General features: G+C 36.5%; 1 protein-coding gene across 6 annotated transcripts in view; it reads left to right on the plus strand.

The window, feature by feature from the left end:
* Mms22l (MMS22-like, DNA repair protein) overlaps positions 1-27,530 on the plus strand; it is a 106,500-nt gene that overhangs the window by 33,965 nt on the left and 45,005 nt on the right. For 5 of the 6 annotated variants that reach the window (NR_149739.1, XR_003954900.1, XR_003954899.1 and 2 more), the window contains exons 12-13: positions 2,488-2,714; positions 5,524-6,033. Coding sequence is in view for 3 of the 6 variants with exons in the window: in NM_199467.3 (NP_955761.2) it covers positions 2,488-2,714; positions 5,524-6,033 (737 nt within the window). In the remaining 3 variants the exon portion in view is untranslated. Of the gene's footprint in view, positions 1-2,487; positions 2,715-4,691; positions 5,390-5,523; positions 6,034-27,530 lie in introns of those variants that run through there. The other variant, XM_011249970.3, reaches the window with a different exon arrangement.

The raw sequence follows: 27,530 nt of genomic DNA on the forward strand, positions 1-27,530 counted from the left end.
GAAATATATAGTATAGGATGATTGGAAAGATGGCAGATTTTGCAACAAAATGTGTCCAAGCTTAGTTAGGAGTTTTCTGTCACAGAAGGCTTGGGAAATAGTTAACAGAATGTCATAATCCAATTTTAAGTAACACCTTTGCCCCGAGAGTGAAAATCCCAACATAACAAAGGAAATGAAATATAGCATGAAATACCTAAATTCTAATAAACTGACTTATTAGGAAGTGCTGCAATTTTACAAAAGCACCACCTTCTGTGTTTCAGGAAATGGGCATCTAGACAATGGGCATTAGTGTTTGTTAAAGCAAATTGGAAGAATCTGTTGGGAGTCACTGATTGCTGGCCAATCTGCCAGCAATCTATGTGATCAACCTTTACATCACAGAAAGTGTGTCTTTTCATGAACTGCAGTAGGAGCTACTCAGTACTACTAGTGATAAGTTCCAGCCAAAACCTTTAATATGATCAAGCTGTCTTTCCTGATATGATAGGTATCAAACAATGTTATGTGAAGATGTGAGAATAGATCAGAATGCACTGTATATGTTTCTGAAATGGTCAAAGAACAAAATCAATGAAATAAAAAAGAATGTTAAGTAACCTTAAAGAGATACAAACAAGAGAAATTGTACAACTAATGACTCACACACACACACACAAAATGTATATGCTTGGTTGACCCTTGTACATGCATATTCATTGTAGTACTATGTGCAATCCTCAAGTTATGGAATTAGCTATGAATCTCCATAAGAAGAAATGCTGATTTCTCTGCCCCCATCTCTGGTTGCAATCTGGACATGGCATTGTAATGCATATTCTAAGAATCTCTGACTCAAAGTTGTATAAACCTATTTATTCTCTGATTTGTCAATAAAAGCTGATCAGCCAATGACTGAGCAGGGGAGAGAATACGTCTGGACTTTGATCCTAGTGGAAGGGGGACAAGGAGGGGACAGAGAGACAGAGAGAGGTTGGGGTGGGGGTTGGGGGGGGTGAAGAGAACATTCAGCCAAGTCTAGGAGACACCATGGGAACATCCCTGGAGCAGGGAGAGCCAGACCAATACTAAAATGCAAATATCTCAGAGATTTTTGTCTGGGAGGTAGCCATGTTAGCTTGGAGGATTACAATAGATTATAAACTGCTCAGATATTATGATGTAAACCTTATTAAATAAATCTTTATAGTCTGTGATTCATTTGGGAGCTAGCCAGTATAAAGAAAAAAATTACCATGTTTAAAATATCACTAACACAAAGACATTTAAAAACTCTGAATAGAAAGCCAAATCAAACAAACCATTGCAAAAAGGGAAAATAAACAATTGAAAAGATGCAAGAATAATCTTATATACACCTTCCATGTAAAATCACATGAAAAAGCTGGATAGAGGAATTTAATGTATATACACAATGAAGTTTACTTGACCATAAGGAACAACATTTTTATACTTTGGAAGTACCATTATGGTAGAAGAAAGAAGCTAGGCTTAGACAAATGTCTCCTATGTTCTATCATAAATGGAATTTAAATTTATCTAAGACAAGGTATCAAGGCCAGGCATGGTGACAAATGCCTTTAATCCCAGCCCTTGAGGTGAAGGCAATCAATCTTTGTGAGTTTGAGGACAGCCTGGTCTATATAGTGAGTTCTAGGACAGCCAGGGCTACATAGAGAAACTATTAAAAAAACAAAAAACAAGGCATCAAATTAGAAGGAATTTTAGGGATAACAAAAGTACTAGTCAGAATGGATGTAAAGAGAACTGAGTATGTGACAGAACACCTGTATGGTGGTTTAAATGAGAAATATCTGCAATATTCTCAGCCATTCAAATACTAGTATCCAGTTGGTGACTGTTTCAATAGGGTTAGAAGGTGAGGTCTTGCTGGATGAAGTTTGCTACTAGGGGCATGTTTTGAGACTTCAAAGAGAAGCACCATTCTCAGTTTTTTTCTAATTCCTGTTTGTGGTTCGAGCTCTTAGTGCTCAGCAGTGCCAGCCATCTTGCTTGCTTGCTGTCACACTTCTCTGCCATGTTTCCTAGAACCGTAAGCCAAGTAAGACTTCCTTTCCACAAGTTGTCTAGTGTTTGTCACAGTGATAGAGTTGTAACCAATACAACATGCTATACATGTATGAAAATGTCATAATGAAACCCATTGTTTTGTATAATAAAGATCTATATTCAGTATTCGTTATCCAAAAAATTAAGTTACATAACAAAAACATTGAGAAACATGGAAAAAATAGGTTTTAAGGAACATAGCTTCATTGGACAAATCACCTGGTAAAAATACATTTTCGGGAAAATACAAAATGTAAGGACCCCTTCATGTTCTCTGTTTTTATGTAATTAAAAAAAAATTGGAGGGTATATATGCTAATTACAGTCTAATAAAATATATTTATAATTAAAACAGGTCAAACTTTTATGAGCTAGTTGGTGTTTTCAGCTTTCGTTTGTTGGTTTTTCATTTAGAATAGCTCCTTCAGTATTTCCTGGCTTCCTTTGAAAGGCCTTACCAATATTATCAAGTCTCCACTGTCGATGCTTACACTGGTGAGGAACTGCTGTAGTGATAAACAAGACCCTGACCTCTATAAGTCCAGCAGCAGTTACATCATTTTTCTTTGCATTCTGGCAAAAGTTGTTAAGAAAGCAATGAGAACCAGCGGCCCTCACCCTTGGAAGCAAGTTAAAGGAAGGTACGTGCTATATAGTATCTCTTCGTCATGAGTGTTCACCAGTACCTTTGACTGGTGAATTAACTTATGATTGGAGCTTTTGCACATTTAAAGTGTATGCCTTAACCTATGATGCCATTTTTTTTGTCTTGTCAATATGTTATAAAGAGGGACAATATTAATATTCATAAACTAGAGGGTTCCAGTTTCTAACTCATCTAATTATTACTGAAAATTGCAATTCTGTGTATTAAATACCAGAGTATTAGGAACAGTTTTGGCTATAGTTAATTGTAATATTATATAATCCTTTGCTTTAGTTATTGAAAGTGATAGAATTCTATTTTTTAATTTTTAAAAATCATTTTATGGTACATTGGTAGCTATTAGGTTCATGCTTGATTTTTTTTTTTTTTAGAAAAATATTTTTATTACTATTTTACTGTTAGTCATTTCTGTGTACATGTGTGAATGTCTGTATGTGCCTGAGGGTAGGGGCATCCTTTGGAGCTGGATTAACAAGCAGTTGTGAGCTGCTGATGTAGGTGCTGGGAAGAGAACTCTCATTCTCTGTAAGAGCAATATATTTTCTTAACCACTGAGTCATCTTTCCAGCCTCAGTAAGGTTTTGTTTTGTTGATGTTGTTTCAGGTTTTTTTGAGAATGGGTTTCTTAGTGTAGCCCCCGGCTGTACTGTAACTTGCTCTGTAGACTAGGCTAGCCTGGAACTCACAGAAATCCATGTGCCTCTGCTTCCATCACCCAGAAAGTTGTTTAAACTTTTTGTGTTCTTTGAATCCAGGTATTTCAATGTTGCTTCCTTAAATGAGACTTGACCAGAACCTAGTAGAACCAAATAGCTCTAATGGGGACTATGCCTACTTTTCATTCTGGTTTGGTGTTTCTCTCTCTCTCTCTCTCTCTCTCTCTCTCTCTCTCTCTCTCTCTCTCTTTCTCTTCTGTGTGTGTGATTGCGCGTGCACACGTACATGCACATTTCTACTTTTGAGAGTTTTTTAATGAATATAATCTATTTCCAGTTTCTATGACTTCATGGAAACCCTCTTTTTAAGCCTTTGCCATGCAGTATACTACTATCTGATACTTGCTTGTTTTTTTTTGGTAAGAACTTTGGGGGAGAAAATATTCTTGTTTCTGACATAAAGTTTTCAAAATTTGTTTAATGAGCTGAGTGTGCTAATATGCCCTTCTAGCATATTGGGAATATGCCATGAGAATTGTTATCTCATGATCACCCTTAGCTACATAGAAAGGTCAGGACCATCTAGACTGGATGAAAAACTTCTCAAACATAAATACTTCTGTGAAAACTCCAATACCTTTAACTTTAACTCCACTAATTAAGAAAATTATTGTAATAAACCTGATAACGTTAGTAAGCCAATATTATATATTTACCAGTGTAGTGATGATAACAGGAGAGAAAGAGAATTAAACAGGTCTTGTGGAACATATTAAATCTTATATAGTTTCATTATGTATGAACATACAATCTCTTGTATGCTTTAATTATTTATGTTCAAACAACCAAGTATAGAAACTACGAAACTTAGCAGTCTATGAGTAAGAAGTCAAGATGACTTGCGTTCCAGTTCCAGTTCTAAGCCCCTGAATGTTGAGGGAAATATACCTGAGCTGTTAGGTACAAAGCTGTTAGGCTTTGATGAGTTATTACATTTCTTAATGGTTGGCTTATATATTTGAGCGCATATACTTTACAACTAAGTAAAAATTTCATGGTTCCTCAAATTGTTGTAAAGTGCAAAATATAACCAGGTTTTTCTAAAGCGTAGATAGGAAAATATTGAAGAAAAGTTGTGAAAAGTAGTTTAGTCAAAATTCCTATAAGAACACTTGAAATTGTCCTTAAAAGAGTTTTCTGATGTTGAGACAAATGCCTGAGGTAATCAATGTTTACATAGGAAACGGTTGTTTTGGCTCTCGGTTTTAGAGTTTCAGTCCGTGATCTATTAACACTGTTGTGTTGGTTGAGGTATCGCATCCTCTTGAGAACACATCACAGAGCAACAACCACTTAACTTGCTGTCAGGGAACAGAAATAAAACATGGCAGGAGGTTGGTGTGTCAGTGTCCTAGTGCTACTTGGCCTCTCTCCTATAAATGCCACTACTTCCCAGGGTTCTTCACTATTGATCAAATCTCAGGCATTTGTGGACAGTTTGAGATTCAAACTATAACTTATATTCTTTCTTATTGCCAAGAAGGAAAATGATGGAAATTCAAAGGCAAAAGCTAAGTACCATAGGAAAAGAGCATTTCTACCATCTTTGAGAAAAGCTCCTGAATCCCATGATTCAACCATGATGGTTTACTGTGTCAGTGGGCAATGGGAAGTAGACGGCAACATCAAACAATGAAGAGTTAATTTAAAATTTGACCCAGGGAAATGGCTCAGTGGATAAAGGATAGGAATTAGAATTTTGTCATCTGTGTAAACTCTAGGTAGATGCAGAAACTGACACAGTCTTAGCCCTAGAAGAGCATGAAGTGAATCCTTGGAGCAAGCTGGGAAGCTAGACTAGCTGAAAGATAAAACTCTATGTTCAGTGAGAAGTACTATCTCAACGTGGGATGCAGCTGAGGAAGACCGTGATGCCAACATTGGACCTCTCTATGAATGTGCACAGAAGCACTTTCTGCACATGGGCTCTCATGTGGGTATACATGCATGCACACAAAATTAGCCAAAACTTTATAATAATACTGTGTTGCAAATATTGGATGAAGATATCTTTAAATGATAGATTTTAGTTAATGAAATAATCTTACCAATTTTCATGTTTTGTAGAATATATTCTAAGTTTCATCAAAAAAGAATGGAAGAACTAACTGAAGTTGGCCTACAGAACTTTTTCAGCCTTTTTCTACTGTTAGCAGCTGTTGCAGAGATAGAAGATGTAGCAAGCCATGTTTTAGACCTCCTTCGTTTCCTCAGGCCTGCCTCCATGTCATCTCATGGAGCCCTTGTTTGGAAGGGTCAGATGGCATTTCTCCTGATGTATGCCCAGAAAAACTTGGACATTGGTGTTTGGGCTGAGAAACTGTCATGTGAATTCCAAGAGAAAGCAAAGGAATTCTTGGTATCTAAGAATGATGAAATGGTACAGAGACATGCTCTATGGACACTGCTTTGCATCTATATTGATGGTGTTCAAGAAGTATTTGAGACCAGCAGTTGCTTGTATCCTTCTCATGAGCATCTTCTCAATGATGGATTTAGCATGTTACTGCCAGCCTGTCGAGAATCTGAACTTAGGACAGTCCTGAACTTTCTACAAGCTGTTCTGGCGAGAATCAGGTATGTTTTCTAACGAGGTAGTGATAAGCTTCACTTTTTACATACTTATATAGTCCAAGTGTAGAAGAGTTTGTTTTACTGCTACATAGGCATAAATCATTAGTTTTTCAAACACTTAAATTTTTTATGCAGACACAGACAACAAAAAACTGAGAGCAGCCTGGTGCGATTCTGGAACCCTGCATTTAGACCTTCCTTCTGTGTTACCTCTCTGTAAAGTGTTAATTATCAAAAAAGGAATGTTAGTCTGAGCAAGATCGTGAGTTCAAATTTGATGTGGCTTAAATCTATGGAATGTTGTTCCCATGGACAGATATGGGCTATTATGTACTATTTTATTTTAATTTAGTATTTTTTATTAGTGTATGTGTGTCTGTGTGTGTGTGTGTGTGTGTGTGTGTATGTAATGCATGAGTGTGAGTGGGTATACACATCTTAATGGCAAATATAGGAGAGATCACAGCCCCCACTCCTCAAACCCCACACAACCACACCTCTAAACTCCCTGGGGTCTCCAGTCTCGTGAGGGTTAGGTGAATCTTCTCAGACTGAACCCAAACCGGGCAGTCCTCTGCTGTATACGTGTTGGGGTCCTCATATCAGCTGGTGTATGCTGCCTACTTGGTGGTCCAGTGTCTGAGAGATCTCGGGGGTCCAGGTTAATTGACACTGCTGGTCCTCTTAAAAGGTCTCCCTCCTCAGCTTCTTTCAGCTTTTCCCTAATTCAACCACAGGGGGCAGCAGTAAATTATATTTATCAAAATGTTTGTCTGATTTATTGATGTCATATCATTTACCTCAGTGTCATTTTTGTGATTGACACAAAATTTTGTTCTTTAAAATTAAATTAGTAAATTATCTTAGCATTAATGCCAATCTAAAGGTTATAAAAAAAAAACTGCTTAAAAGTACCTTATGAATGTGGGTCTGTTGACGGAGACCACGTTGTTAGGAATTCAGATTTGATTGTAAGAACTGCAGGGAAAAAGTTCACCCAACAGTGTGGACTCCATGTAAGGTGAAACAAGTTTACTTCTGTGTTAGTAAATGTTCTTAACTGGTTCTAGCTTGAGCTCGAGGTTTGCTGTTCTTGGAACAGAGCCTGTGTCTGTGTGTCTGTGCATGTGTATGCTGTTTATTTTTTAGACCAGCCTATGAAGAAGGGACAAATTATAGTGGTAACATATACAAACTTTTGTATACATATGTATATTTTTTACTCTTTTGTAAAATTTCTTTTTAGAAATCTGATGTGTATGTGCATATGAATGCAGGTGTCAGTGGAGACCAGAGGGGTCCAAGAGGCCTAAGAGGGCATCAGATCCCCTGAGCTGGAGTTAACAAGCAATTGTGAGCTCTCAGATGTGGATGCTAGGAACCAATCTTGGATCCTCTGGGAAGCATTCTTAACCACTGAGTCACAACTGTGACTGAGAACAAATGCCACAAAGAACATCTTACAAAATTGATGTCAAAAATAGAGCTTTGAGGGGATTCTGAGGTCAGTGCGAACAGAGTGAAGCAGCTGTGTACAGGTCTTTTAGTGCTGTTACACTTTAGATTTATTAACTTGTAAACTGACTCTTGTATAGTAATTTGGTCACATCGACATTAAAACATTTGAAAGAAATATTGGCAGCATAGACAGGCATTTTCTTTGGAATATTTTGGTGGAAGATCCCAGAAATCATACAGATTTTACTTTAGAAAGAAAGGGTGGGACTTTTTAAAAGCCCTCTGGTTATCAGAACATAACCTGGCTTGTTCCTGATTTCTTAATCCAAAATCTATATTTTTTGTTGAAGATCATTTTGTAGCCTACTCAGCCTGTTTATTAAAAATATAGAAAAACTCAGAACGTTTTGGATAGTTTTTAAAAATTAAAGCAGAGGCACCTGCTCTCTCTGCTTTAGAGTTGAGAACAAAGCTAAATTCTTTGACTTTTGATTTAGGTAGGGAAGATGGATTACATAGATTGATGATATTTATTCTTGGCTGCATCCCCGGCCAAGGAAAAGGATGAAATACTTTACCTTCACAATCTCCTCTGTTTTCAAATTCAGATGGGAATAAGGTATCCGCCCTTGCATAAATGTATGTGCAGTTGTGTGTATGTGCAATGTGAGTGTGTGTGTGTGAGTGTGTGCAGTGTGGATATTGAATAAGTAACTGTTTAATAATTGTATGATAAAACTATAGAATTAAGACTACTGATTAAAAGGTGAAGCAGCTTCTTCTAGGCTGTTAAGAAATAATAACTTCATATGCCACTTTCTGCTAACTGATGATGATGGCTCACCAGAGCGTTCTTTATTGCTGATTAAGGAGCGTTGTGAAGACACTGACTTGGTTATGTTAACTAAATACCTGTTTAAAACTCCGAATGTCAAGTAGGTTTATCGGTCATCTTTAGCATTTTACATTTTCTTTATGAAATCACATTTCTAGTTTTCACTTGCTGTTATTGGAGGTTAATATAAAAATGGCAGTCTTTCATTTGTGGCTAGGTGTAGCTGAAAGCTTTTCTTTAATTATATCCATTCGGCCTGCTATAGCTAAGGGTCTGTCAGCATTCCCATTATAAACCTCTATTTTCAGGTTTTATAACATAGCTATGAAAATTAGCTCTGGGCAAAAACTTGACACATAAGGCCTCATGGGATTCTCCCTCCTCCTCATCCCCCTTTTTCATTTTTACTGATGTAAGGGTGAGTGGTTTCAAAATGCCTTTTGGCACCTGCAAATATCATTTTGAGCTAAAAAAGAAACAATAAATTTTTAGGCTTTGTAGTTGTTTGTTCTAACACTTAAGGGAAATTGTGGACTTATGAATTTAAGCTAAATGGATATTGATCAACTGACATACTATTTTATATTAAACAAGAGCCTAGTATCAAAGAAGTCTAAGGGTATTGAAGTACTTGCCTAAAACACTAACTGTTGAGTCTAAAAGTATGTAGCTTAAAGGAAATGATTACATTTTTTGTAATATGGCTTATGTACAACTTCTTAGAAGACTAAGCCTCTTTCCCGACTTCTTTCCCCTTTCTCCCCATGAGGATTTTTAACTGTCTTGATAGAGGAGAAGGAGAAGGAGTGTGTGACTAAACACGTGTATACATGCATACATGAGTTTAGATACATACTTTTTTGTTGTTTTTTTTTCTTGTTCTAGCTTTTTTTTTGCATTTTTTTTTAATTAGGTATTTTCTTCATTTACATTTCCAGTGCTATCCCAAAACTCCCCCACACCCTCCTCCCCCACACTCCCCTACCCACCCACTCCTACTTCTTGGCCCTGGTCTTCCCCTGTACTGAGGCAAATAAAGTTTGTAAGACCAATGGGCCTCTCTTTCCACTGATAGCCAACTGGGCCATTATTTCTGTCAAATATTTTCTACATTTAATACTTCATTTTACTGGTGTGATATCATTTATTTTAAACAAGTTTTTTTTCCCCCCTTTGGGGAGAAAACTAAGGGTGCCTGATTAGGAAAGTAGGTAGTACAAGAGGAGGTACTCTCTTGAGGGTCTGCTGTGCCATATACTATTCATGCTGATTCAGAAAAGTAAGGTGAACACTCCGGACAGCATGCAGGCTTCTTTCTATCATTATTGTGTATTTATTAATGAGGATGGATGGTAGCTGGAATTACTGAAAAGTCATTTAGTACAAGTAAACTTTTAAAATAAACTGAAATCATTTCTGGTTTGCCCCAAATGCCACTGGTGTTTCATCATATATACCACTATGTAAATTTGAAGACAGTGTTATAATAATTTGGGGGAGAGCACAAAAGAGTGTTTCACAGAGAATATATTACCAGACTTTATTTGAGAAATTAAGTCAAGATATGTTGCTTACTCAAGTCAGCCATCTCCCGTGCAGCTTTGGTTGCTTCAGAGGTGGTACAGTTATCTCTAAGTTATATCTAAGGAATGTAATATAAATCTTAGTATTTAGGGAATGTATAAAACATAAACTATATACATACATTTTTATGTCATTAAATACCTCATATATAGTATTTTGATCTTATGGGGCTAAAATTCTGCACTACACATATCTTACATATTTTGTAAATTCATGTAGTAATACAAACTACATTCTATTAGAATAGCAATCTTTGCTTTTTTGGAATTTTACTGCAGTTATGTACTTTTTCACATATAGGTATTAATGTCTGGATCATTTATTGTCAATAAAGTTTGCTATAGTGCATTTTTCTACATCAGAATAAAATGTTTTTTAAAGATCGTTTAAGAAAAAATTATATACTCATATCTTTAACTGTCAAGGGTTTAGAAGTGAAGGTTTAAATATGTTATTTATTTTGAATATATGTATAGGAGTGGAATTGTTGAATCATGCTACTTAACTTTTGCTAAACTGTCTTGAAAGGACAATATCATTTCATGTTTCTTACCTCCATATAAACAAGATGTATCCTATCACCAAGTGTGGCTGCTACATGGCGTTTCCATTGTGACCTTGATGGGTGTGACATGCTGCCTTACTTGATGCTGTCTGTGCTTCTCTCTGACTCATGGCTCTGGGCATAGTGTCACCACTGTAGCTTTAGATAAATCTGTTCGTACATTTTGCCCCTTTTAAACTATTTTGTTATTGAGTTACGAAACACATCAAATATATGATCTACAAATATTTTCCCCTATGGATTAATTTTCCTGTTGTATTCTATAGTATAAAAGCTTATGTTTTTGACAAAGACCTATTTTTTGTTGCTGTGGTAGCTGGCAACTTTAACTTCTTGAAGAAAGAGTCTGTTTATACGGTCTTAACCTCAGTGATGTTCTGTTGGGCATAGAAAAATAATTTATACATCTCTGTGATCTTCAAATCCATCCACAGTCTGACTTTCCTAACATCAATTGCGTCTTTTTGTGAATCACCCTTTATTTAATTAATTGAAACTATTACTGCTTGTATTTTTTTTTGTCAAAACTCAGTGTTTAGACTAAAAAATGGCCGAGGTGATAGAATGAATCTGTGCACTGAACCAGCTGACAATGTGTGAAAAGCATGATTTTCAAAAGATTAAATTCAATAATGTAATTGTTAAAACCAGAAGTCAGAAGTAGTCAGTGCTTCTCATGAGGGGCCTTCAGGTATGGTAGCAGAAAAGGGGGGGAATTCGTCTTTTAGAAGGATTTGAGGGTAATAGAAAGATGATTTTACAAATTAGTACATAGAAGCTGTAGATGGAGTCAGAAAGCCTCATGTATTGAAGGAGTTGGTCAGTAGTCCAGTAAGCTAACAGGTTTGTCTTTTGTTTCTGCTTCTTGGGAAAATTCTAGCATGCTTAATAGTTACTGCAGAGAGTACATAGTATAAACGTAAGGGCTTAAAGGTTCATAAACCCTCCTACTCTTGTTAACAGTATAGTCTTGGGAAGGGACTTCTGGGCAGTGTTTACTGCAGCAAAGGGCAGAACAATGGGGCTGGAGGGAGAGCACAGAGAAATTGTTGGTATTGGATGATTAAGAATAGTTGCTCTTACAGAGGACCCCGGATGGGTTCCCAGTACACACATGACTCACAGCCATACATAACTCAGTTCCAGAGTATCTAATACCTTCTGACCTCTTTGGGTATCAGGCATGTGTAGACATAACACTCCTACATATAAATTCTTTTTAAAAAAGGCAGAAAAATGGGCTGGAGAGATGGCTCAACGGTTAAGAACACTGGCTGCTTACTCTTCCAGAGGTCCTGAGTTCAATTCCACATGGTGGCTCACAACCATCTGTAATGGGATCCAATGCCATCTTCTGGTGTGTCTGGAGACAGCTATAATGTACTCATATAAATGAAAGAAATTAATCTTTTAAAAAAAGGCAGAAAAGCAGTTAGACAGTACTGACTTATGCCTATCTAAAACAATGGTTGTAATAATCTTTTAATGCATTCAGCATATGGTGATTTTCTTTTATTATTATATGAACAATAATACCTTTTAAGCATCTCTGAAATGTATGCTTATCCAGGTATCTTTACTCTTGAATAATGTATTTCATTTGAATTGCTCTAATGTCCTTTATTGCTTTCAACTTGATGGTGTAAATTTTTTCCACAGAGGATGCATATTAATGCATAAAGTTTTTATTTAACAAATTCGTGTTCAGTAAAGTAGACATGTGTGATCTGTTCAAATGAAATCTTCTTAATATTTGTGCATATGTGTATAATATCAATGATAGACTGATAGGAAAAAGAAACTTAGGTATTTTTAAGTCATAGCCATTTTGTATTCTGTTATTTTAGTCACTATTTTAATAGGTAATGGTTTGTATTTCTCATTGTTTTCTCTTTATACAGCAGATCTTGTCAATATATACAGGAAAGGAGAAAGTAGTGCTTATGTAGTTACCCTGTAAATTTAAGGCAGAAATCTCAAATTCATTCTGCTTCTTGCCTCTTAAGCATCTTTGATTAAAATGACCTCCAGAAGATTTAGAAACACATTTTTTCTAATTAACTGAGAGTTTTGGTGATATTGAAAAGTAAAGCTCACCATGTTTATTGTATGTAACTGAGTTGTTTGTGGCAATTTTTATTTTGTTTTCCAAGTAAATAAATATTATCAGACTATTCTAATACTTGACTAGGGAAGCAGTTTGGGTAAGAGGGTTCTTGAGCTTCTTCATCTTTGAAAAGTAAATTCAGTTATAGTATGTTACATTTCATATTAAGTCCAGTTCCTAGTTCATTACAGTTTTGTAAAGTTTTGTAAATGGGACTTTAGATTTATATTTTCAAGATTATCTATTCAGGAAATCAAGAAGTTAACCTTATAAGGTTTTTGGTTTGTTGTTTTTTTGCTGTGTAGTTACTGACAAAAGTTTAAAGTTACCAAAATTATGATGGGGGAAGTGGGGTGGAATATAGAAAATCTACTTTTCATGGTAGCAAAGGAAAAAGAGAAAAGAACGGGTATTGAAAGAACAGTGATGTGAGATTGAGAGCATTATGGGACAGGAGCAGAGTGCTTCCTGGAAAGAAGTCACTTTGTTTCTGCTCAGTTGTGGAGGGAGGAGAATGCTGTGACTACTTTCTGTACCCTGGAATTTGTTACCTTAGTCAGTGGTAATACATTAGAAGATGCTGAGGTGAGGTGACAGCATTGCTGTGTTATTTGCCTGAACTCAAGGTTCACTCTAAACTTTAGACCTCGCAGATCCTTGAAACATTAGGTGAAACTCAGTAATGAGCTTGTGCGAAGCTATCTACAGTTTGCTTACACAGCACCATGTCAGGCTAATTATTAAAAGACATGTTGTCACAATACACATGAGTCGCTTTTGTGTGACAGGTTTGCTAAAGTTAACTCTTCTACAATTGTGACTTTATTAAATGAACTAAACCCAGAGAAATTCAGTGAGATACACTGGCATTGTGACTTGGTTCTACAAGGGAAGTACTCCCTGGAAGTCAGAAAAATTTAAGGCCCACACATACGTTGTTTTCACTGATGGGCTGGTGTGATATCAGAGTGGGAAGGAAGCCAATCTCTTCATTATCCCCAGAATTGTTTTTGGATTAATAGAGACGCAGAAGGCACTATAAATAACAGAAAAAAACCTAAATTCGTTGTAGCTTGAGATCTACCTGGCTGGGCTTACTGTGTTCTTTTATCACTCCAAAGCTGTGGTCTTTAACACGTATTTTACAGAGAACATACAAGCACACATTTTATTCTGGCATATTGGGTTACTTTTGCCACCATATTGTTTATAAGGAATATCCTTATCTTTGTTGTCTTCCTGGTAAAGAAGAATGAGTAGTTGCTCTCTTAAATTTTATTTATTAACATTTTAGCAAAATTGAGAACAAGTAGGGAGTGAAACTAGCATTTGAAACTCTTAATTTCAATTGTTTCTTCCTTACCTTACAAGATACATATTTTTCTCTCTTTAGGATGTCTCTTGTCAGATTTAAGGCTTATTTAAAATGAAAAGAAAGCTGGAGCAATTTTCTTTATTCCATTTCAGTCTCCTAAGGCCTATTTCCCCCTGGTGAGCTCATAGCAACAGGGGGGTTTAAGGGAATTCAGCTTTCTGCAAATTAATGTCTCACATCATGAAAATTCAGGACTTTTTTTTTTTTATCTTGAAAAGTAATACAGTGAGTGCGAGTATTATTTCTTGCCAGCGGGTGGAAGATGAATGATTTTGTCACAGTTTTACTGCTTGATGAGCAGTGTCCTGAGGGTCAGGCTTAAGTCTGTGTCACTATGCTGCTCATTACTCTTGAGCTAAATAAGGGCTGATTGGATCTAAATTGCCTAGCACATGGGCCACAGATGAGCTCAGTGAGCAGGGGATGACCTGCTATTCAGTCTGGGAGTAACCCCGGTGTGCAAATGCAGCATTAGAACACCGTGGGAGAATGAGAGGCTACCGGCTGCTGCCAGCAAAAGAAATCGAAATGTAAAAACTCTTTGATGCTGTGATGTTAGAATTTGAAATGTAGGAAGTGACAGGTTGATGGTACTTATCAGCTTTGGCTGGATTAGAGAACAGTGTCATCTTGCTTATATAATGACAGAAGAATGAAGCGAGCAGCTAACTACTGTGCAGAGCAGAGCCACTGCTGTTGCCACAGGCAGGCATTGCTGCCTCCTACTGGCAGTTTTCCTGGAAACCAGGACAGTATAATGAAGAGAAAGCTTCCACTCCTGATTTTCAGAAATCTGCTGGTGTGCTTTTTAAGGTGGTAAAAAGCTGCTAGTAGAAGAGTATCAAAAACGGGGTGGAGAGGAGACTTAAAGTCTACTGGATACAGTAAAAGCATCAACCTGGGGAAATTGGTTGTTCTAGAGTAGTCTAGTGAATCAAGGGTTTATAAAAGGAAAGTACTCAAAATATAGGGCAGAAATCCCTCTTGCATTCACCCTAAAATATTGTTCTTTCAGGAGACCTGGGGTGGGTGGGTTGATTTTGTATTTTTTATCAATAACAGCACTTTACTAACAAATAATCCTTGGAATCTTACAGAGTACTAAGCACAGCATTAACTCAGTTTGAAATATACCTGATAAGGATTCAAAGTAAAAAAAAAAAAAATCCTCTGATTATGTAGCGTATGATGCATAAATTTATCTCTTAGGAAGGGACGGTACAGAAGACAAATGCCTCTTCTATAAGCCAAATGGTCTAAACAGCAAAACCATCAAAATCTCATACAGTGCTGCCTTCTTTAACTTTACTTCTTCAGGTGTGACTTAAAAAAACATCATTATCAGACTCAAGTTTCGTGTATTGATCCAGGAAACTGAGACTAAACTGGAAAAGCTACCTGTCACATAGGAGTTACTCTCCCTGTTTTGTTGGAGGCTATCATACTTTTCTAGTTCATTTGCATTTTAACCCAACTAGATCAAATATAACCAAATTAGTGGCTTTTAAATATACACGACCATTGACAGCTTCTAATATCAATGGCATTTTTTGGTATCATAATTATTGTGTGTGAGCGTGCGTGCGCGCACGCGCACACGCACTCGGACCTGCATATCCGTGCGGGTATGTGTATAGCCCTGAAATCATGTACTTACAAGCACCACTAAACAGACAAACCTGGTGTTATTTGTGTATTTATGTGTTTAAATCTGCATGTAGCAATATTACAGAAAAATGAGGCCATGAATTTGAAAGGGATGGAGAATCATATTACATGCTGTAGGGAGAGGACATGGGGGGGGGTTGAGGATGAACGAGAAGAGCCCATTGCTTTTTGTGAAAGTTAATGCTTTGTTTGATTTTCCAAATAAAGATGCAAAGGTGTGTGGAAAGTATTTTGTATCTAGGCATGCTCTTTCTACTGTGTAGTTACTATGTCACTCCCGGGGTGTCATTCATAAAGCATTGCAGATAAGACTTTGACATTCACTGACTTTGTTTGGGGAAGTTTTTTTTTTTTTTCCTAACATATTTTAAAATATAGGACCTTATGTGTACCTTTAAAATATTACTGGGAGCCACAATTTAATTAAACTCAAGGCTTATGTATATGCTTATATAGCTATATACATCTTATAATTTTTATTACTACATAGAAAGCATAAAGGAAAAACTTAAATTAATCTTTTAGTTTGTTTATAAGAAGAAAACTGCAATAGTAGAGGTGGCAGGCTTTTAAATATGTGGTGCAGTGACTAAAAGATTGAGTAAATTAGTATTTCCAAGTGTTAATTTTTGTTTCTTTACCTGTTATTAATGTGCCCAACTATTTTCTTGGTTTTATTTTTCTTTCTTTCTATAGCTGGCATATAAAATAGTTTTTAATGTAACTTCAATTTTTTTATTGCTTAAAGTTTTAAAATTTAAATTAAAATACAGTTAATTCCTCTCCTTTCAACACATTCTATGTATTCTCACTCCTTTCAAATTCATGGCTTGTTTTTCTTTAATTATTATTGCTACGTGTATACAAAAGCACATAAATATACAAGTAACACCTGCTGAGTCTGCTTAGCAGTGCTTTTGCACAGCCTTTTGGGCTGGCCACTTAGTGTGGTATAACCAAGTAAGAGGCTCTTTTGGGGGGAATATTAAGTTCTTTCTCAGCAGTCATTGGTTGCCTGTAATTCTTTGTCTAGGCTTGGAGCCCTGTGAGCCTATCTAGTTCCACATTAGCATCTCTGTTGCTGTTATCATTGTTTATGACTTGTTTAGGCAGCCATATTGTTCCAGGATTAATGGTATCATGGGTGAAGCTTCCCAGTCATTTCTATACAATCTCACAGTAGACTTTTTAGTCCTCTGGCTTTTAACAATCTTTCTAATTAATCTTCAGTGATATTCCCCTGAGTCTTAGGTACAGAAGTAGTGTAGATGCATCTATTGAGGCTAGACACTCCATTATCAGTATTTCTGTGATTGACCAGCTATGGTTTTCTGTAATGGTCTCTCTCGGCCATAAGGAGAAGCATCTTTGGTGAACAGTGACAGTTATCTGAGTGTAGAAGAATAAGTAATAGAACTTGAAGCATTTGAAAGCTCTCGAGAGATTTCAATGATTGTCTTACATTTTTCTACTATCAAACTTCTTGTGTCTTGAAAAGACTAAGTGATACAGAAGTATATATATTAATGGTAGAAAATGTAAGTCCTGTCTCCTCCAGAAGGAACCACTAGCAATACCGTGGAAATTATCATCTCTTTAAAATGTGTTTGTGTGTGCCACATGTGTGCACGTGCCCACAGAGGCCAAAGGACAGTATTATGTGCCCTGCAGCTGAAGTTACAGGTGGCATTTGTAATCTGGCCAACTTGAATCCTGGGAATTGAACTTGTGTTCTCTGCAAGAGCAGCCACCCAGCTTCTTTACTGCTCTTTTGCTGCTTTTTGTTGCTGCACAATTTTTATTTTATTTTTTCCCTATTAACTCTTTCAGGTGAAAATCAAGCTTAAAAATTATACTATGAAAATTTGTAACTTGATTTGTTTTTGTTTGTTTGTTTTTGAGAGCAGGTTCTCTGATGCTCTGGCTATCTCCTAGAACTAACAAATGTAGGTTAGGCCGGCCTCATACTCTCAGAGTTCTGCTAGCCTCTGCTTCCCAAGTGCTGGGATTAAAGGCATGCATGACTATTCCTGGCTCCAGTCTTTTTTTTTTTTTTTTTGTAAACTGACAAGGATATTAAAAACATCTTACTGCACATACATATGTGATAACACAATATATCATGAAGCTTCCATTTACTTAATCCAGTTAACATTTTAGAGCTGTATATTAAATTACCTTCATTTTTGTGCTCATTCTATTTTTTAAGATTCCAGTTGCCTGAAATTTTAGGTTACTTATTTTTTGTTTGTTTGTTCTGTTTTTTTTTTGTTTTTTGTTTTTTGTTTTTTTTCTGAGACAGGGTTTCTCTGTATAGCCCTGGATGTCCTGGAACTCACTTTGTAGACCAGGCTGGCCTCAAACTCAGAAATCTGCCTGCCTCTGCCTCCCAAGTGCTGGGATTAAAGGCGTGCAGGGATTTTTTTTTTTTTTTTAGGTTGCTTATTAACAGGATATTAGCTAGTTTATTTTTCTGAGTTCCTGAAATATCCAGTGTCTTAAAAACCAGAGGAACAAGTTTCTACTTAGGCCAATTAATGCTTGGATCATCACATAAAGGATCTTGGAAAATTCTATTTATTTTTAAAGGTCACAAATACAGATTTGAGGGTTTTTTTTTTCCTACCATTCATAATCTTTAGCAAATCATACAACTTCTCTAAGCCTCATTTTTCTAATTTGTAAAATGTACATAATAATATACTACAGAGCTGCTTTGAAGAATTGGAGAAAGAGTACATGACTAATGCATGCAGAATGCCAATAGCTTTTATTGTCCTGACTTTCCTCCCTGGCTCTGGAGAAGAGATAAAGGAAAGACATGGTAACTTTCCAAGAGAATTTTAAAGTCTCTCAGTGCGAAAGTTGTGAGTTTTGTTCTGAATTATCTCAGTGATATTCTTTGAAAAAATACTCTTCATATTTTAAGTAAACATACTATCTTATTACTCAGGTCACTTATGTTTCTTGGTACGTGGCAGGTAATTTTGCTTGTGGTTGTTTTATTATGCATGAGCCAGAAGTTATTGTTTTTCAGTCAGCTCATTTTAATCAGATGTCCATCGGGTAGCTGTTATGGAACTTTGTGCCCTGTTGAGAGAAGAGATATAAAAGCAGTCTACTGCCCTCAGTCCCCTGCCACCTAGGGAAACAGACATGTAAATAAATGAAAGGCATTCTGATTGATAGAATAATAGACAAATGCTGAAGATATTTTCTTTAGACTTCTACATCCGTTACAGAATTTTCTCTGAGATTGCCCTGTACCAATTGATGGATGTGATTATGTGTAAGACAATCCTGCTGTAGCACATAGCTGGCACATAAGCTCCAAGGGAGATACCAAAGTCTCTAGAAACTTACAGATCGAAATTCAAAAGGTTTCCTAAATTGTTCTTGATCTCTTTTACAAATTCCTTTAATAAAAATAATTAGCTCCTTCCACATATGGAATTGTTTTAAATCGTCATGATTAGACTTTGTTATGAGTACACTTTTCCAGTTTCTCTCACACCCATTTTTTTCTGTTCTCTGTCACTGTAATGCCCCTCTCCCTCTATATGCCTCCTGTTCTTGATCTTTTGATCACAGCATACTCTAATATTTTATTGTGAAAAAATAATCCGAAACACCATATTGCCTTGTGCACTTAGAAATTATGTAAATTATTGAACCAGAGGGGCTGCCACTTACTTCTTTTATCTTGATTCTGCTGGTGCATACATATTACTGGAGGGTGTGCATATCCGAGAAGTGACGGATTAAACTAGGACCAAGCAATACTAGTCTGTCATAGGAGGATTCAAGTAATGAAGGAACAGGAGCTAGACAGTACCAGGGGCAGGCATCTAGTGCTCCAGACTGAGAAAGGCTGATGGCAAGAGAAGGAAGGGAGACGTGGGAAGGGGGAAGTTAGAATTTGAGTTTTCAGGGAGAGTAAAGCTAACTTCTTATTACATGCCTCAGCTTTGAAAAGTATATATTCCTGAAAAATTCTTTGGGTAATGACTCAGTAATACTTATCTTGATATATACAAATTTTAAGGGAAGCTTGTAAGATGGCCTAAGAGTATCTCCTGCTCTTGCAGAGGACCCTGGGTTGGTCAGTGCAATCCAATACCTTCTGGCCTCTGTACACACATACATGTATATAAATCAACATAGGCAAGACACGTATAAGTATAATTTTTTAAGCTTTGAAGGGTTTATGAATATAAATATAGTATTAAAATTATGTATACGTATATAGTGGTTAATGTTTGTTTCCTTTGTTTGGTTGATGGTTGATTTCCTAAGGAAAAGTACATTGTAATTTAGCATCTATTTCTTGATTTTATTTTATGTTTTTGCCCATATACATACTTGAAAGACTGGTGTATATTGTTTTGGACGAGTAGCAGTAATGGAATAGTAAAGAGCAGACACTTACTGCCTCTAAATATCTGTGTCTCTTTCATTGTTCTCTTCTGAATTCTGAAATAGTTGGAGCATGAGTTCAGTCCCTACCTGTGATTTCCTGTGTGCTGAAGACCAGTAAGACCAAATGTTAGGTAGTTGCCAGGATTTATGTAGTCAATTCCACATGCTGAGTTTGTTTCCAGTGATTCAGCAGTGCCACACGTCTGTTCCAGGAGAGTCTGTGTGACTTGTAACCACATCTCTGCTTTCTCACAGGGAAGCTTAGCCTTGTGTAAAAATTAAACCTGCTTTTATCTTCTCATCATATCTTACATTTTGAATGATATTCTGAATCTATTATCTAGAAAACTGGGTGTCAGAAATTTTTATCATTTAAACATGTAAACTTGCCTAGAAAGTAGGATGTACTTATTCCCATAAGAGTAATGGGTGAGGATACTGATTTAAATTTTCATATATGCATATTTTGTCAAACTTACTTTTATGACATAGTTTGAAAATCACTGAAGTTAGAAAATTCTTTATTCAAACTGGTATTTCAGCTTTTCTATTTTTAATATAAAGAATCAAAGTGAAAGAAATAGATTAAAATTGCTGCCTGTTCATATTAGCTATGGTCTTTGATATTAAATACTTTCTTCATCTGCTCAAGTAGCTATTAATACAGTATTTACATTTATTTAGGAAAGAGGCTACTGGCTTAAGGCTAAGTGAAATTTATATGAAGAAGTAAATTGAGGTAGGATATACAGTGATCTTTTGTGCCTACTTTATACCATGGAGCCTTAGGTCACATGTCATATTTCTCCTCTGTCTGAAGGATGAGGAGCAGATAGCCAGTTTTATATTGAATGTGCTACTATTTTGAGGTTTTTCTTTTAAAGTTGATGACTACAATATGATTTACATTGCTACCACAGTTAAATTTAACTCAGGTTTAGTTTGTCTTCTACTTGTGTGTAACTGTTTCTCATTTTTTGCTACTTCTATAAAATAAATGTACAAGAGATAATGATATGAGGAAGTCTGAAAGAAGACCTAATAATGATCCAGCCATCATCAAGCATTTTTATGTTAGTCAGTAGTTAGTTATTATGAGCTATTCAGTACCTACAGAATTTATTTAAGGAATTTTGGAACAGCCACTTTTATAGGATGTTTTCAGATAGAGACATTGATGGTGTCATAGTTCATTAGAAACCAGCTTATTTGCTTAGGCCTCTTGTGTATCAGAGACTTGAGGCAGTGTGAGTTCTCATTTTCTTTTGCTTTGGGGAAAAGAGATTTGAAGACACAATTATAAATTGTAACTAGTTAGGTTGACTGGTGAAAGATAGTGGGAAGATATATGTCTTGACAGCCGGCCTCATTGAAGAGACGCTTTGTAGGGTTACAGAGATGCTCAATGCTTATGGCACTTGCTGCTCTTCCAGAGTACTTAAGTTGGAATCCCAGAACCAGGTGGGTCACAGCCACCTGTAACGCTAGTGCTGAGGGAGCTGAGGCCCCCTTCCTGCCTCTGGCCACCCACATGCATGTGGCAGGAACACACGCATTCACACATACACACAGCGACACACACAAGCAGGAAGATGCATAAGACTAAGAATGAATCTCTTTAAAAATGCAAGGGAGGGGGCCGTGTGCTACACAGTTAAATGAGAGAAAATAAAAGGATTATGGCATTTAAGGTCCTTGAAACCAACTTAGATATTTCTACACCACTGAATCTTATGTTCTTTGTTAATCCAGTTCCTGATCTTCTTGCATTGTGAGAGAAACACATGTGAATATAGAAATATAGAGACAAGGGGCATGACAGGAAGGCACTGTGGTTATCAAGGCTAGACAAATAAAAGTGTATTTGTAAGTGTTAATCATTTCTAAACTGCAAACACATAGTTTTGAAGTTGTAACTAAGCCCAGGTAATAAAAGGAATAATAATAATAAACCCAAACAAACAAAAAACACCAAATGTTTCCAAGATGCTGGCTAGTTCCCTACTATCACAGAATATTTAACATGTGTTTTGAATAATATAGAAATTTTTTAAATTCTAACTAATTTTTTGACACAGTGTCTCAATCGAGGTTTGAGCTGGAGCTTGGTATGTAGACGAGAGTAGCCTCAAACTTCACAGAACCCCACTTGTCTGCCTCCTGAGCGTTTGTATTAAAGAGACGGACCATCACACTTGCTGTAACTCTGAATCTTTATACTTCAATATGCTTCTTACTTACGTTTAACTAATACTTCCTATGCTCTAGGAGTCTCCTAGTGATTTGTCTAAGCCTCTTCCTCCTAAGCATGTCATTATCTTATTTTATCTGTATATAGGAAGAGGTTGCAATTTTCATTGACTCATGTGCTCCCATATTACTTTCTTTCTTTTGTTTTAGGTAACACACATTTTTCTGTGTGCGTGTAGGTACTCCAATAGTCTAGTATATTACTTAACTTCCATACCCCACCAAGCTGTGTATCTGGTGGTCCTATTTATTTCCTAGCAGGGTGAATTAAGACTTAGGGCAGTGCATAGAGGTGTGATCTAAAACCAGCCAACGACTGGAAAACTGAGGCAACCACTATGTAGCTCCAACCCAAAGAGAAGGTAGATATTCACATTAGCCCTCGGGGTCATTATCACTTTGAAAATTCCCTTTGGAAATAGGATAGTGGCCTTTTATTGATAGTTTTATTTGTATGACAATTTAAAATTTTGTACTTAATATTTTTCTTTCTAAAGTCGTCACTTGTAACATGTTTTAGGGACAGCAGGGCATCTTAATTCTTAGGTGAATTATTTAAACTTGACACATGGCATTTGACCAGAGTTCTGCTTTTTCTTTTATATGTGAAAAACATTGGCCAGTATAGTGCGTGGTGCCCCCCGAAGCTACCAGTGATTTCTTTCTACACCAAAGTAATTCAAAGCTGACTGGAGATCGTCATTTCCTCTGCTCTAATCTACTTACAGCAGACAGTTGTTAGAACAGTTAGGGGACAGTTAATTAGGGAAAAATGATTGGAACCTTTTTCCCTCATCTTTTTGGACTGCGCTGCTAACTTACCTTGCCTGTAATCTTGAAGTATTTCCATTAAACATTTCCTTTTTTACTTTTATTTTGAAGATCTGAAATTGCATTGTTTTGAGAAATATTATGCTTTTGAAGATGTTTCTTGGCTTGGTCTTTAATTTAGCACTAGATTATTTCTATTTTGAGTAAATGGTGGAGAGAAAGAGCTCCAAGAAAGTATTAGCACAATTGGAACATAATTTATCACAAAATTAAATCGCTTACAAGTAATTTTCAGTAAACTTGTTCCATCTAAAACCTAAAAGACACTACCCAGGTTTTCTTCTTCCTTTTCTTCATCTTCTTCATCTCTGTTCTAATTTTTTAATAAACTCTGGGTAATGTGACCTTACCAACTTTTGATCATATTGGCTTTGGGTCACTGAGGAAATGCTTGGTGGAAACAGCTACAGGGAGAGGTGCATCCAGGTTCACGGCTGCTTTGCTGTCTGTCTAGTGTGTGTCTGAGCCTGGAGTAAAGAAGCGGTGCATGACAGAACAGAGCTGCTCACTGTAGTGGCCACCAGGTGAACAACTTAGGGTGTTAGAGCTCCCACCTAGCTTTGCAAAGCATACTACCAGTGACCCAAGCCTGACGAAGAGTCCATCTCTTCCAGTAGCACACCAGCAATCAGGAAGCAAGCCTTCATGACATGAAAGATGTTCAAGCCTAAATCATGGTATATTCCCTTCAAAAACATTTAAATACTTAATTCTCATTTGAAAAAGATGAGATTGAAGGCTCTTCTTAACAAAAAACTTTTGCCCCCTTTTTAATTACCTTTGATAGGTTAAGACAAATTATTATAGATAAAAATTCCCTTGAATTTTTTTTTCCTGCAAAACAAGAATTGGAGATCAGTTTTGAAAACTGCTCAGCGACCTTTTGTTAAGTGTGTTCTGTAAATTGTGCTTCTAGAAAGAGTGGAAAGTGGAAAAGGAAAGTGAAGAATTAAAAATGGTTCCAATAAAATGGTTTAATTTATGCTTCTGCAGTTAAGCAGTGCTCCTGGTTAGCAGAAATACCCTTCAGCTACACAGGATTTTGGAAGGTTGGAGGGCACTCATTTGCACATAAATAGCCATTAACTGATAAATTCCCAGAGGTCTCCTGTTGCATGTTAGTGGTTCTGACCTACTTAGCTAGCTTCAATTTGTTTTACAGAATTATTATAATTCTATGCTTAGTACTTAAACTTTGTGATTAATGCATGCCTCACAATACAATTAAAGTATAATTACACAGTTTTGCAGTTTCCTATCGTGTTATTACTACAAGGGTCTGGATTTTGCAAATATTAGAAGAGTTAAGGTTTGATATTTTTCACTTTTACTGTTATTGTGTGATCATGTTAAATGGTACTTTTGTACATCTGAAGAATGGAGGAAAGAAGTTGGCCAAATAAATTAAGGCTTGTTGGTGTTAGAAGGATCAGAAAATGCATAATAACTTTGGAGTGTTGTCTACACTGATGTGTACCAAGCATTCTTGTCTATGGTTTTCAGAACTAAGAATCCTCATTCCATTTTCTTATAGAAACCTTGTCACTACACCATTTGCTGTAGAAGCAGAACAAGTACTCTGAGTCTATAGAGAAACAATAAAACAGAACATGGGAACCTGAACCTAAAATGATCAAGGTTTCTGTCTTCTGTAAATGAGTAGTTCTTACTAGAAGGAGCAGGCAAAGTTGCTGCTAGCCAAATCTAGACCATGGCCTATTCATTTTGAGCTTAAGAATATTTAAATGTTTTCAGTGACATCTAAAGTAAGATGTGGTACTCAGAACATAAGTGCTCCCCCAACCCTCAGGTTTTGCAGCTCCCTCACTGGGTCTTGTGCAGCTTTCTGAGGCATTGAGTTCAGCACTTGGTTCTCGTACAGTGCTGCTGTTCCTAGCCTAGCAGAGTAGAGTGCTCTTTAGTGTTTACAGAGTGATTTGTGACACGTCTGACATCTGTCCCTTTACTACCCCTTGTACATCCAGTTACTATTCTCTTGTGTTTGAAATTGGTGAGTGCTCCTTAAAGGTCATAGCTTGAAATTTACGTTTTTTTAAGAAAAAAATTCTTAGTCATATCCAATATTAAAGTGTCAGTCCCATTGAAAGGGGTAGGAGTAACAAAACACTTGGATAATTTGAGACATTTAACACTTCAATTATTATGAATACATTAAAATTGTGTTTTGTTTAATGTAATAGTTAAAGAATTTTATGATAATCTTTAATAGACTGCAAAAACTTTTCCTAAAACTTTTTCTGAACATGAGTTTGGATTAGTGTCAGTAGGTTTTATCATATTCCCGTGTCCTTAAGAAAGGAGGTGCTCCTATGATTTTGGCATATTTGAGTGATATTCGCCTATATTATATAGAGAAATTTACCATCATAAGGAATTTTAAACCATTTGTGTTTTTATATTATGGATATACATTTAGGCATTTCCAGGGGAAAACAAAAACAAAAAACCCCCAGATGTTCAAAGTAGCAGCCTTTGTGTAAAGTTGATGTACAGTTTTTTTCCAAAGAGAAAGTGGTTATCCTATAATGACCAGTCTAATGAATTCAGAAATTCATTGATTGTCCCAGCTCTGGGTAGATTAGTAGAGACTTGCTTGAAGGAGTGGAATTTATGAAATGTTTGCCTCATCCGGCAAGCTGGGCTGCTGTAATACAGCTGCCTCCTCAGTGGTTTGCTTTGATCCTGTGGAATGAAAGGACAGGAGGATCAGCTCAGGTCTAAATGAGATTACAGCTGGTTCTGCCGCTTATCTGGTCTATTGCCAACTAGTGTGGCTTTGCACGTCCTAAGGGGTTTACAACAGAAACTGTTTATTGAGTATCATCGGTTTACTCAACACAAGCAGGCTAATCCTTCCCAGCCTCAGCATGCTGTAGAATTGTGCAGGAGCCAAACCAAAAGCTGGTATTGCCAGACCCTCTAGAGCCCTTTGTCTCGCTCTATATTGATTTTTACCTGAGTTAAAGACAGTGAAAAAAAAATAAAACCAATAACCATTCCTATTATGAGCAAAAGGTTAATCTTACCTAAAATCTTACAAAAAGCATCTGTTAACCCTAGAAGGGACAGCCTTCCTGTTTTGCGTTTTTAGTCAAGTGGGATTTTTTTTTTTTTTTTTTTTTTTTTTTTTTTTTTAGTTTTGAATTTTAAAGAACAAGATAAGAAAAACAGTTTAAGAGATCTTGCTAGGCATTGAAAGTTAAGTACTTAAGTCTTCTAGTAGTGATATATAACACATGGCTTTGTAAATGGAATATGAGGTAGCTTATTTCTAAATAAAAGTTTTTACTTTATATCCATTTTACATGGAATATTTTATTTTTTGTATTACCTACCAGGCTAGAAGCTTTCATTGTGGAAAATAAAACTTATGAATGAGTGATCGTTTTTATCTAGTGGTATATCTTGGTTAATAGTAAATTTCTGTAATATATAAGAAGTTGGTGGTTTGGGGGAACTGTAAAGGCAACTTTAGTAAATAACTCAATTTCCATTTTTACTCATCAAGTTATTCAATCTTTGGAGTTTTTTTTTAATTACTAAACAAGTAATATTTACCTTGAAGAATCTAATGAAACTACATTAGAAGAGTTTAGAAAGTAACACTGAATTAATCAGGTTAGTTAAGGCTACTGTAGTTGATAAGGAGCCCAAAGGCATTGAAGATTATATGCATTGGATCCTTCCCCTGATCTTAAAGTGGTGTTTAAAAGCTTCACGCAGCAATCCTAGCAAGGCCTCAGTGACACAGATGAGTCATTCATTGTTGTATGTGTGTACCCATGGGTGTGGAGACGTGGAAAAGTGATGCCACCTTCCGGCATGGTTCCTGAGGACTCAGTCACTTTGACTCTTTAGACAAGGTCTCTCCCTGGAGCCTGGGGCTTGCTGATTAGGCACACTAGTTTGTCAAGACAGGGGTCCTCCTGTCTCCACACTCTCAGCGCTGGCATTTTAAATGCATGCCACTATGCCTGGCTCTTTTATGTGGATGTAAATAATGGAACGCAGGTCTTCATGTTTGCACAACAGACACTTTACTGACTGGGAGGTCTCCCCAGCGCCTCTTGCAGAGCTACCTTTAGAGGTGTATGTTCTCAGATAGGTGGGTACAGAAGTTGCCACATGAGCACTTTTCCCTGAATCTGTAGCAGTAAGTACCGGGTAAGCTGTGAGTGTGAAATTTATGCTATAAGTTGGCCATCCCTACCAAAAAAAAATCCAAAATACAACAATATTCAAAACTTTTTGATCACTGATACGATGCCTTAAAGTGAAAGATTTCACATCTAACTCATCTGACAGATTGTAGTTAAACAGAGGCACGTGCCTCAGAGTATAGACTCGTTACCTTTGTACTGTGCCTGAAACTCATAGGAGCTAGCAA

Source organism: Mus musculus, chromosome 4, assembly GCF_000001635.26.
Source record: "Mus musculus strain C57BL/6J chromosome 4, GRCm38.p6 C57BL/6J".
Lineage (NCBI taxonomy): Eukaryota > Metazoa > Chordata > Mammalia > Rodentia > Muridae > Mus > Mus musculus.